At 35.2% G+C, this 13,789-nt stretch overlaps 1 protein-coding gene across 1 annotated transcript in view; it reads left to right on the forward strand.

Moving 5' to 3' along the window:
• The window catches only part of LOC580881 (meteorin-like protein), a 39,792-nt gene extending 32,290 nt beyond the window's left edge, over positions 1-7,502 (forward strand). Inside the window, exon 4 of the mRNA XM_780911.4 lies at positions 705-7,502. Coding sequence (XP_786004.2) covers positions 705-1,048 — 344 coding nt within the window. The 3' untranslated portion in view covers positions 1,049-7,502. The remainder of the gene's footprint in view (positions 1-704) is intronic.
• Positions 7,503-13,789: the final 6,287 nt, after the last annotated feature.

Below are 13,789 nucleotides of genomic sequence, written 5' to 3' on the forward strand. Positions count from 1 at the left end.
GGATTGAAATACTGAGCCAATATCAATATGTCATATTTAATTTTTTTCTTCTTCAATCTAAACTGACATTTCTGACTTAAAGAACATTGTATGCTTTCTATGCCTGCAAAAAAATGAACTTATTAGTGACAGATGATTTTGATAAATTATGTTCATGAAACGATTACTGGCTGGAGAATCGAATGGGAAAATAATCAAGTACAATGGAATAGGATGTGCTGTTTGTTAAAAGTATAAAAGAAATTGTAATTTTACATTTAAATTGGGTTAATGGGGTAACTTTAATAATGGTAGCTGGAAGAAAAAAGAAACTAGTTAATCTCAATGCCACATTAATCATATTTTGGCAGTGAATGGCACTTACTTTTTGAAATTGCAAAATTACATGAAGATGTTGTTGGAATCAAGATATTATGGTTAAAGAATGACTTGCTACGCTAGTTATAAAGATGTGTACATACATGTATAACAGTTGAGACATTTGTACCATATGGTTGGAAAAGGTCTAAACAAAAATCGATTTGAATTTTCATCTGTTTTCAATTTTGAATCAAAATAAACTTGTGAAACTTATCTAATTTTAATTAGGTCCTTACATGCATGACTTATAGCTATTTCGATTAATTCCTTTTGACTTATTCCTATTTTGATTAAATCCTTATGACTTATACCACCTCATTTTTTCCTTCTCGTTTCTCCTGCAGCTATTAAAGGTCGCATGCTGGCCGTCACCCCGGAAGAGAGCACGAGGGAGACATACATCAACGTTGCCGCAGGAATGGTGTACAGACAGAGAGACCCAGTGTTCCTGCCAGGCAAGCACAGCCGGTACTACGGCCTCATCACGACTCCCACCAGGTGTGGGGTCAAGAAACTGGAAGGCCACTACCTCATGACTGGCCAGATCGTCTTGGGTAGGGCACAACTGGGGTGCATGGCGCATCTGTCGGTGGTCAAGAAGGTGGCTCGAGAGGTGGACGAGGCCGGAATCAGCCCCTGTGATCTCACACCCATTCTTGGACACAACCATCATAGGTATATTGAATGAACACATGTGCAACAGATGATATCGTCACATGCTGCTTCGGCCACCTGCGTCTTCAGTTCACCATGTCCAACCATAGACGTAATGGTCCAACATCCGGCAGTCCATCTGGGCTTTGACTCACTGACCGAGAGGTCACATGCCTGTCAGATGACCTCATAAGGACATTGCCCAGGATGTATGTTTAGAAAGAGGAGTTCAGCTATCTCAAGATTGCAGACTGATTGGTTTTCTAGGTGTTTTTCTCTGTCTTTAGCTAAACATTGATCAAGGCCAAGCTCAGATTGTTATCAGTCTTCTGTTTATGTCACTCCATGACTTCTTATGACCTCTTCATCATCTGATGCTTCAAGCAGCAAAACAAACAGATTGCTCCTCTATGCCCATGTTCATACTCCAAGCAAAGTTTAAACTTTGTACCTATTAAACATGTCACCTCTTTAATCTATTCTTATTTTACCAAAGTAAAATTGTACGATGCAAGCTTTCTCAAGAAGACTCGTTTGTGTATGAACATGACACCATCTTGAGAAGATAGTGAAATTGCAAAAAGTTATTTGGGTAAATAAAAAGAAGGAAACATTTGACCTGTACTTCAGTTTAAATCCTATAACAACCTCTTTTCTCCAACCCTCTCAAAGCCACTTGATGGACTTTTCTCTCTATAAACCTCCCTTTTCAATAAATGAAATCAGACACTATTATAATATTAATACTTTTTATACTTCCAAAGTAAGTGTCGCAAACTCCAACCTTTGGCCAAAACGTTTTTTTTAAAGAGCTGTTACTGATTATAATCTAGCTAGTCTGATTGAATCCAAGAATTTGTTCTACAGAATCCAGTGAAACTGGAGGGACGGAGAATAGGCAGCCGAGTCTACCAGTCAAGATTACGTCAAAGGGAATTTGAAATCTGTAATTTAAGCGAGGGAGCTAGGGCATTGCATTGATGTACACAAAGAAGGGTGACCTCTCTAACCTCACAATGAACCAGTCAACTTTGACTGTGAGCTGCGCCCCACCATTCTCCCCCGTCAATACCCCCTCCAGAAACGGAGAGGAAGAGGAGAGAAAGAAACCAAGAAAAAACGGTCAGAAGGAGAAAAGGAGAGAGAGGTAGAGAATGGGGTGGGGGGCTTTGCCGGAAAGAAAAGGGCTTCTTGGACCGCGTAATTGCATGTAACTTCTAAAGACGACTGTTTGTGTTTAAAATTCAGTTGCTTTTCCATTGGATGTACCTCCAACGGCCCCCTCCCGGGCTGTATTCCTTCCATGTTTTGGTATATTCATAATTGTTTGGATTGGTCCTCTGTAAACTACACCCCCGGATGGAGTAAATATTAATAGAGTGACCTGTTAATTAGTGTATCAAAATATTATTCACGCTGCAAATAGTGCCATTCACACCCAGTTATCGGAAGTTTCCCACATCACGGTCAGTAATTTCAAGGGGAAGTTAATATAGTACAGAGACCAGTCTTGTCCTGTGAAACATAAACATGGAGCTTGTTGTACTACGTTAAGCCTAAAGGGCATTGATATCCTCTGTTCAGAGCCAGAAGGGTACTAATGCTGTGTTAAAGTATATGATTTAAAGCCCTTCCGGCTCCAATATGGCACAGTATCAAAGGAACAGTCATGTCTTTAGATCATCATGTAAAAACTTGCATCATTTGACAACAACCATATATTGTCAGATATGCATTATCATAGAGGAGCTTGACTCGTACAGTTATATCTTTGCTCTCCAAACTTTATCACAATTACGACAACAGGCATTATTATACCGTAATTGTTTGGGAGATGACTTTACATTTATACATCTATCGATTAACAAATGCTTGTGTGTTGTGATATTTACCAAGCCGCATTTCAAATGTTTTTCGTCATGTAGAATTTCTCTTCAATTTTATTCGTTGCTGTCTCTTATTCTCGTTTGAAGTATGATATATTTCATCCATATTTGAATTGACCATTTGCATTCAATCCTTGCCATTTCATTGTATCATATTATGTGAATACAGCACTTGTGTACAAAAATATTATATGGAATTTTAACAGTATTTATGGTTCTGTCAATAGAGCTTGCATTTTATTAACCCTTGTTTTGGTTTGTATTTCTTATGGATATAACCTCAAGATACATTACAAAGAAAGAGTGAAGTATGTTCTTGGCATTTTATTTAGCCCAGCCCAGGTCAAAATGTTTTTGTGGCCTCATCGCATAATCAGTTGCAATTAATTCATAGCACTCATTACTAATTGATATCAATCGGAACTCTATAGTCTATAGTTGTGATAAGGGGTTTGCAAGTTTGCGATTAATTAGAGGACTCGCTATCAATTTTGATCAATTTGCAACTCTTTGTGATATGAGGCAAGCCTGGCAGATGCCTTACATATATCTTGAGAATGTTTAATGTCGTCTGAAGTAGAGTATGATTAACTATAATGATCAGTGATCATTTACATGTATGGGTAGTTCAATTGTAGTCATGTGAATCTGTTATTGGCAAACTTTAAACAAAATCTTCTGATCCAGAAAAGAACAAACTGTATTTCTAATATGTTATTTGTTTGATTGCTAGAACTGTTTTGTTGTTCAGTTCTAGTTGAACAACTCATTTCTGTTGACATTTCTGTCTAAACTTTGTTTTGTTTTGATGAAAGTACACAAGAATCCTTTGACAACACACATGTACTTCCATGATTTTTCCTATCTTCTGCTGTACTGTAGTAATGATCTTAACATGCAGCATTTGCATTATTGTCCTCTGTAGTCCCAGTGCATGTATTTCAAGCAGGACTTGTCGACTTCTTGATAAAAAAGTGGGTCAAACTAGAAACGTCTTTAAGTCTAAAAAATTGAGATTCAAAAGTCGTGTGTGCATGTATAAATGAGCGAGGAACCATTTGTACTTTTCTACCTTCACCAAACAGTGCCCCAAACTAATATTAGGATACAAAAGATGCTTCCCCATTTATAGCACCCATCCTTGATGGGTATATCCCTCTGGCCATGAGGAGGAAAGGGGAAGGAGAGAGAGAAAAAAGTACAAATTATTAGACAAGATTATGTCAATAATGGAACTACACTGTACCGCAGAACAGCCCTAGGATAGTCTTTCATGAGGAGAACCACAAGGTCAGTTTCCTAGGTTTCAATCGATGCCATCGTTTTGTGATCCACCCTGAATTGTATCTCGGAATGACTTGTCCCTTTCAGGTTATACCCCTTCCCCCTGTAGCACCGGTCTATCTGAGGCCTTTGTCCAAATCATGTCGTCCTCGTTTCCTATTCTTCGCCGTTGTTTGCAAATAATCATCTCATATTGGGAAGCGAGTCGATGAGGTTACCGTCAGAAGAGTTACGATGATGAGTTTCTTTGTGAAGATCTCTCCCAGATACAATGATATTCAATGATAACCTCCCTGTACTTTAAACAGTATAGACCGACGAAGATGATGCTCAGTTCACTCGTTACACGTTTTGCTACAACTGAATCAAGAGGCACATGTTGGTATTTCTCAATTAGTGTAGCAAATTCTCCCTTTTTCTAATGCATTAGTGTAAAAATGCAGGTATTTTGCCCACCTTTTGGAATCAACTTTGGTATTTCCGTCAATAAAAAGGGTTCATTGAAACGAAGAGCACAGCAATGGGTAGCACTTGCACAGGGATTTACTTGGAATGCTAATTGATTGAGTTGCCCTTTTTACATTCTTATTGTTAATGTAGCATTGACAAAGTTTGATCAAAACTTGTCTTTGGCCGTACTGAGCATTCTTTCCTCTGCTATTTACTAAAAATCGAAGCACAGCTATGGTCTGGCTGTGTCAGTGTATGCAAGTCTCAAAAACTGTGTCCTTTATACAGTTTATAGCAGGGATATGTACCTTTAGGAAACCATGTGATCAGTATTCCGATTATGTTTTGATACATGAATGTTTGTATTTAACAAAGGTATGGAACAGAGCATGATATTTGTGGTTGTGGTATTGAGAATGGCGTAAAGGGAGAGTTGAAAAGAAAATATGTAAATTGCATGAGGAAACAACATGTTGTGAAAAATGAACAGTATCAAAGCATGAAAGGCACCCTGGTTACATGCACAAGAAAAACCATGATTTTCCTATTTGTCCTGGACCCTAAGTATTGAGGAGACTGCTCAACCGCTCATTATTGTAAAAGAATCAATAATTCATTGAGTATATATCGGGGAAAGACTTTGGCTTTCAAGTGAATGACGAAATTCATTCAATTCATTTTTTCATCTTCAATGAGTTTTATTGTCGCCCTTTATTTCCACATATGTATTTAATTGCATCGGGCGTATGTCTCATAGAGCGAGGTTCTTTGTACTCTTTTTGAATCAGTATTCATTCCTCACTGCCCCTTGTAATTAATTAGCATATTTTATCTCTTGCAAGTCTGTACAATTTTTGATTTATCAAAAGCCAACCTGTTTTAGAATTCACTGCTCTATTTGCTGCGAGTGGATTGTTTCTTGATGAGCTATTAATGAAAAAATAATTCATATCTCCTTTATCTGTGGATGTTTGTGAATTTCTTTGAAAAAAGGGCTTCGGTAATTTGCTTTATATTTGCCAATTCGAGGACCAACAAAAGACCCCTGCTGAACTCAACAGTGCGTTGTGAGCTTGTATGTTCCCACTGCTTGCAAGAAGCTGTTCATCAGTTTCACCAAGGCTCTCCATGTGTGACGATGCTGTTGGTATGCATAGCCCCAGCGTGGTGCAAGAGGCTACGATTGAGCTCCAAACCTATTTAAACTTGCCGGGGGAACAGGCCTGGATCACAGCATCTAATACGAGTAGTCTAACCTCGTCTTTGCTTGTTTTGTCTCACTTACGTAGTAGAGCGATTATCGTCGCACCATTGTTCAGACAATAGGATTTCCGCTCGACTGTGTCTATACCCGATCATGATCATAATTGCGTCAAAATCCACAAACGGGGGAGAAAGAACCCAGCCCTGCCAGGCGGATGGGCAAGGAGCCTCACCCCCACGCTAGAGTGCATTTGGCGCTGTTTTAGGGCTCCCCCTTTTGTTTTCAGGTTTGAGGGGGAACTTGAACGGGATGATAGCTGGAGTAGGGAGATTGTATTGTTTGCTTCTAACCACCAAAGTCTATCTCTCAGTGGGACATCGTACCATTACAAAGTCTCTTCTAAAAAGGAATTCTTCCTAGCCTAATTTGAATTATGCCAATTGCTTTTACACAAAAAGATTCATTGTCTCTATCCTTGTCCCCAACCCTCTCTGTCTCTATACCCTTACTCTCTTTAATCATACTTGAAACAGTAACAAGTACTTGTTGATTCTCTATGAGTATATGCATACATGCATGTACGACATCTGCGACATCTGCCAATGGCAATGCATGTATATAGGATCATTACACTGTAATCTGTTGAGTTTAGCATTCTCTTTGAAAAACAGCATGCCAACAGCAAAGAAATGTTGAAACATATAAAGTTTGCCAATTTCAAGCAATTCCATGATAATTCTCACTCTATTGTAACCATGTTGAAGTTTAATTTAAACTTTGTATGATTAACAAAAATGTACAATGCTCCTTTAAAATGGATCAAAGTTTGCATGAGCTACCACCTGTAGTTTTTAGAGTGGCTTTGTATGTGTGAATTCTGTGTATCATATTGTATAATAAACTCGCTCTACACATCTATGTAAAATTGTACAAAGGAAATTTCATCTACAGACTGCCTGTATTTATAAATACACACCACTGCCGTTACAGTATTCAGATCCTTTAGAGGGAGAAAAAAATCATTTGTAAATGTTTTTGTTTCTAATATTGACTTGCACATACTTCAGCACATGAAGTGAGTGTGCAAGAAGTAAACATATTATACAAGTAAGTCCTATGGATATATCTTGATATCAAAATATGCTATGTTATACCTCAGTGCCTCTTTATCTGTTTTTTTCTCCAGCATATTAGAATAAAAGACCTCAAATATTCTTTGGTATTGCCATAGTAACCGCATTTAAATATAGAGATTAGATCTCCTATTTTGACAAGCCTGTATTAATTGTTATTAATTATATCTCCAGGTTGAGGCAATGCTAGTTGTTTTGATGTAGAGGTTTATATTTATGTAATATTACAGTTCCAGTTAGTTATGGTTACAGTTATTGAAGTTACAATGAAGCCCTCAAATTTAGTAAACTCTGAATCAAATTGTCTCCCTTCTGTCACGATAATACCCACTCTATCATGAAACTTATATATAACATACCAATCAGTATTTATTCTCCATTTTATTGACATATAATTGAGGTGTATACTAGCCTTTAGAAAGTTGACATTTTCACGATACTGGCTCACTATAGGGAAAATTGATTTCAATGCCACAACATTTCATTCAATTTGACCAATAAAACGATAGACCAATGCATTCATTTCTCTAATACCCACTGTAATTAGACCTCTTTTGAAACCGTTCCTAATCGCAAATGATTTGGCAATGCCTGCGGATTAGTTGGGTTTATAGCGTTTTGATTGTTGTAAGCCAGTGCTTATCACCTCTTCACATTTAATCATCATCATTCGCAAGGCCGCTTTCATTTTATCAATTAGGGGGAGTTTGATATAGATGCATCCAATATTGGTAGCGACCATCACAGCTCACGTCGGTATTGTTAGTGGCATGTTTAATTGACAATACTTTTGTTGTGTTTTGATATTTAGAGGTGTGTGAGCGTGCCACTAAAAATGAATACACTAAACTGATATGTTGATTACATGTATATGTCACATGAGGTTGTACATTTCACCCTTTTTCAGTGTACATTATAGTCAAGCACTCAAGAGGACATCTTTGGAATCACAAATTTACAAAAAGTTAATGCCACCATCGCCTTCTTTAGTAAGTGCACATTGGTTTTTGAGTGACCAGTTTAGATATTTGGGCCCTCTGCTATTGAACGTATCGGTTGTAACATGACAACATTTCACTGCATAATTTTGTGTGAGGTATTGCAGCATTCACTTAAAAAGAAAAAAGAAAGTAGTTTTTTTTTAGACAAGTGAATGAAGGGCTGTGTATTGTAACTCTCATTGTATCTAAACACAATAATGATTTTTGAATAATACATTTTAGTTATTAGTTTTTTGGGTGGAATGAAAGAAATCAATTAAACACATATGTATTCACTTTACTTTTTGTTTTAAATAGGAAAAAGACGGATTCAACATTTTCAATGTAAAGATTTCTTCAAATTCTGAAGAATCAAACCCATCTAGCATGCAATCATTATTTTTTAACTGCCATCTTTTCTTTTATAACCGTTTAATATGTCTTATAAAATGGGTCTTGTCACATTTTTGTTGTATTTGTGATGATAATATTGCCTGCTATCATTGTAAAGTAAGTCTTTTTAATCTTTATGTAAATGACTTAACTCCTAACCATTGAATGTGATAATGTAAAATGCAAAAATAAATATATTCAATACATTAATCCTATATGTCTGTTAATGAGTTGCATATTATTCTTTTTTTTTCCTTTCATTGTGAAGCTGTTGATGAAATGTTTGTGTATACTCAATTGCTAAAAGATTGCACACATGGAAAAAAGTTTATGTGCAAATGACTTCTAAGTTTTTGAACTTGTGAGTTACTTCTTTCATTCCTCGCCCGGCTAAGCATGTGTAAGACTCATATATATAACGCCCTTCCATAGATCATTCAGTTACACTGAGTACTTACAGTTCATTCCATGGTGTGTGCGCAAGTGAAATAGAGAAGAGAACGAGGGAGGAGCAAGAGAGAGGGGGAGAGAGAGAGAGGGAGAGAGAGAGAAAGAGAGGAGGAGAGAGCGGGAGAGAGTGAGCGATAAAGCACAACTGTGAGTGTTGATGGATTGTTTGAGAAAGTTTTTTTTACATGGATACTTTAGAAACCTTGTCAATATGACATCCCAAACTACGAACACAAATGACACAGACAAGTATAATTTTATCTACACACAAATTTCAAGATTTTTAATTCTTTACTCTTCTTTTATACAATTTACATGATATCTGAACAGTCATAACAACATATAATCATTTTGCTGCATAAATACTAGATATTTTTCTATATCACAAGTGTTGAAAGCATACATAAAAAGCACATGACATGTTAGACAAAATAGATCTTCAAATACTGGTTTTTCTTCAAATGTTTATACAACTACACGTATGAATGCCAACTCTTACTGGATGAAGCCAGGATGAACATGGGAAAACATTTTATTGTGCACAAAATCGAAAGCTAACATTGATCGATGTGTTTATAATTTGAAACCAAACAGAAGTTCATTGGTCCAAATACACTGAACATTGTATCAGAGAGTTTGTAAAGAAAAAAAGTGAACAGTTTAAACAGTGCAAAAGAGGATTCTTCTCAAAAACCTTGGAGTGATCACAAATAACAGTTAGATTCGAACCATTGTAAAACATAAAGGAACACCATACATTTTGTATCCTATTTTGATGCATCACCATTATACTGTCATTTACACGTACACTGTGGTTAACATCCCATTTTACTTTAAGAAAGTAAGATTATTATAACTGACACAAGACTCTATAATGTGTAACCTGTTGGCTTGAATTTAAAATGCATTCTAGGAATTCACAACATCCCTTTTTCGATTCACGACAAACTTACCGGTAATTTGATAGTGAATTTATAATATTTTCTGGGGGGTAAAAAGGCTTCATATCATTAACTTTCGAACAAGAGCAAAATATGGTGCCAAGTGATGTTCTAGAAAATGTCACATTTGTAAGCTTAATTAACAACAATTGGCAAGTTCTACTACAAGTATCTGCAGTATATCATTAAAAAGAATACCATTTTTTCAAGGGTGTATTGTTCTTCCTCTCTTTAAAAGCAATTGCTTTTTCCCCACGCTTTCTCATCATCAATGTTGCTATATCTGGCAAGCCTTAGGCAAACTTCTTACTGCTAGGAGCAAAAATATGAAAGGTATTCACAAGATATGCATATGATGTATCACTTATGATCAATGTTTAATCTACATGAGCCATCATTTTGTTATTCTTGCACAAATATAGCAAGCTTTTAGTATGAATACATTGTGCACAAAAAGCATGTTTGAAGTATATTAATACTTCAATCCTTTATGAAAATATCTACACCTTTTATGTATATCATGAAATTTTAAGTTTGTTCTAGATAATATGATGAGAAAAACTTACAATAAATATGATTTTTAAATATTTTGTATAGGAATCGATAATCAACTCTGCACTACTTGCAGGGGCTAACAAATTTCCTTAAGACCTCAATTAGTGTATATCATGGGAACATATCGTTAAGTACATTGGGCCATTTCTAAGATTTGTGGCCAAAATAAATATGCAAGATAATAGTTTAATCATAATATAATATTCATTGCTATGTCAGAAATCAATGAAAGAAGCGATTGTTTGGGATTTAAGTAGCAGTTAAGTATATCACTTTGGTATTATTAAATACAATATATTTCCAAAAAACATACTGAACATGTCATTCTATGCTGGAATAATTTTCGAAATAATTGGGAACTTTGGTAAATATGATATCCATACAAGAGAGCAGAAAACCTGGAACAGTTCTCAATTTGCATTTTGAGGGTGAATTCTAAGAATATCACATTCACAATTAAAGTTTACAGGATCATAAAATACATGATAGTATTAATTCATAAAAGTAATAAATGGTTGTATTGTTTTGCCAGATGAAGAGTTCAGATTGCACCAATAGATACTTACTATATATGTACAAAGTAAAAATGTAGATAGCTACATGAGCATTTTAAGGGAAATACAAGCCTGATCATTTGGAAAGATACAAATGCAAAGGAAACAATTTTTTGGTTTATACTGGTACAAGTGAGGATAATAAGATTATGCAATGCAAGTATAATTTTTAGTTAGTGTACTTTTTGAAGTGTCAGTAAGAAAGCAATATAGAACCAACAACACATTGTTTTAAGGGTTAAAAAGTTGAGATACATTGTATATTCCATTTCATTGCTAATTTGAATTGCATATTTGTGCTCCTGTGCTTTCAATTCTCAAACATACCTTCTATGTATAAGTAGCTATTTATGGTTAAGTACATATCAAGGTTCTCAACAACTCTATTCTGAACTTCTTCATAAATATTAATCTTCAACTTTTGTTAAAACAAGAAAATAATTCAACCCTTTTGCAAGAGTAGGCTTTCCATTCAAATCAACGGCCATTTCTGCAATATTCTAAAGTATTTCCATTAAGACTGGCTTTCAAGTGCATTTTTTTTCTTTTACAGATTACAGTGATTTAGGAAACTGTTTACAAATGACATACATGGAAACATTTCAGAGATAACAAACAAAATTAATGGAATCAAAGCTCAAGTGCAATATTTCAAGTCAAAAGCACAAACTGATTTGACATGGAACATTTGCCAAGCTGTATGAAACATGAGAACACGTAAAACACATCAATCAACCTAATGACGTCCTAAAGTGAAAACATCCTACGTTGAGAAATAGATTAATCTCAATGTAACTGCAACAAATCTAGCATAAAGCAATACTTTAGCCTGTTTTTATCAGCTCGAGTTCGCCAAATAACCTGCTATTTTGCATCTTTATCAGCCCGCAGTTGCAATTAGCAGGATATTTGGTCAAGAAAATATCCCAAGAATATGGGTCTTGTTTCCAAAATATCTTGCTATTTGTGAAATAGAAGGCTAATTTGCACCCGTTGAGCTAGTTTGTGATGAGCATATCAGTCTGGTGATGACGCAATTTCGAGCTTTGGGATAATATCCCGAGTGTGAAAATAGCGGGTTATTTGGCAAACTCGAGCTGATGAAGACAGGCCTATGGTGAATCTTACTGCAACTGATACCACAATACTGCACAGTAGAGATTAGACTCTTTAAGACGCTAGCACACCTTACAATGAACTCTCCTCAAAAAATATATATATACTTCACAAGTACTTACAATCAGCTATAAAAAAAGTAACATCAAAATGATGATGACCAACGAACACTTTCAAAATATCGGCTATATCTTTCCTAAATGAAAAACTAAGTTCTTTTCATTTTTTTCTTCATCTCTCCATCATTGTTTAATTATGTACAGGTAAAAGGTATGTATTATTCTTTTATCTACATGAAGCAAATGCTTGACACATCTTGAAATTCATAATGCAGCCTACTCTTCGACATCACTATCCCACGAAACGTATCACATTTGCCCAAGTATATTTATAATTGATATTTTCCCTGATTTAATGTCTCTCTATCTGTACAAACACAAAAACTGATCAAAGCCCTTCTATTTACATCAACACGATTGCAACTATTTTAGCAAAATCAACCCAAGGGAATTTCAATACCTTATTGTACTTCCCATAGAAATCATGTTCCGATTACATAATACGCCATTGTCAAACTCGCACATTTCAATAGGCGACGCACAAAACTACTGAAATTGCTTTGGGTTGATTTTTAATACTCAAGTAGCTGCGATCATGTTAGTCTGTTTAATACATCCAAGCCTATTCAAATCATTTATACTTATATTGACATTCATCGTCTTTAATTCTTTACATTAACCTTTTCATTTACAAATATCATAAAAGTACAGTGTGAACTGCACGTTATTTTCAGTATGTCAACTAAGTTAGTACTGTGAAGCTTCACTCTAGCCTGATACCTTATATTCATTTCAAGTAAATGAGATTTCTTTTTTCTTTAAACATCCGATATACAATTTTACTTCAACTACCCACCATTGAATTGTTTCCCAATGTAATACATAATATACAACCAAACCGCTGTAGTTTGAATCTTTCAAATGGTTGATATTGAAGTTTTATCTGAAAAATAGAACACATTAACAGAAGGGACACATTGGAATAGTGCCATAAATCCAATCTACGGTAGACAGTTTGAATTCATAGAGGTGCATTAATGAAAATGAGACATAATGATTCATCTTGATTCATCTAAATGATTTTTAAAATATACTTCAAGCACATGTTTTCATGAAAGTCATACCATTATCTATTAAATATGATCACATTGTGATATAATGTTAAATTACAGCATATTTCGTGAATTTCGGCAGAATTACGATGAGGGGAATTCAATTCTCATCTCTCTACCCATTAATACAATCGGTACTAGACAGAAAACAGCTGTAAAATTTGAAGATTTAGATTCTGAGCCAATTAAATTGTTCGATCCAACAGCACAGAAAAACCTATCATGCTTATGTATTTATAAATTCCAGTAAAGAGTTAGTTATAACTAGTAGAAGTAAAAGAGCTCCCATTACCTTGCATCCCAATATATATGGCAAGTCTAAAAAAGTGTATTAGTTAATATTTCATATATAATCTAGGGCCATTCTGAGGCACATGTTAGTATAAGCCTCTTGATATATTCCATTTGGTAAATATTAATCGCCAAATCAATGTTTTAAAAGCATGTCTTCTTAACACGTATATATTTTTAAAATTTAATATAAGTAAATCAATTTTTTAAATTTTTTCTTTTGAGTTCTCTTTTGAGAGAGGACGAAGCCATAATGTCTCAGCACCATTTTGGTGAGAGTATGACAGCCTGAAATGCAATAAATATTACATACATCTTGTTATTTGTTATTTCTTTTGGAAATGAGTGTTTATGAGAGATTAGATAG

Source organism: Strongylocentrotus purpuratus, unplaced genomic scaffold (genome assembly GCF_000002235.5).
Source record: "Strongylocentrotus purpuratus isolate Spur 01 unplaced genomic scaffold, Spur_5.0 spur5_scaffold_14, whole genome shotgun sequence".
NCBI lineage: Eukaryota > Metazoa > Echinodermata > Echinoidea > Camarodonta > Strongylocentrotidae > Strongylocentrotus > Strongylocentrotus purpuratus.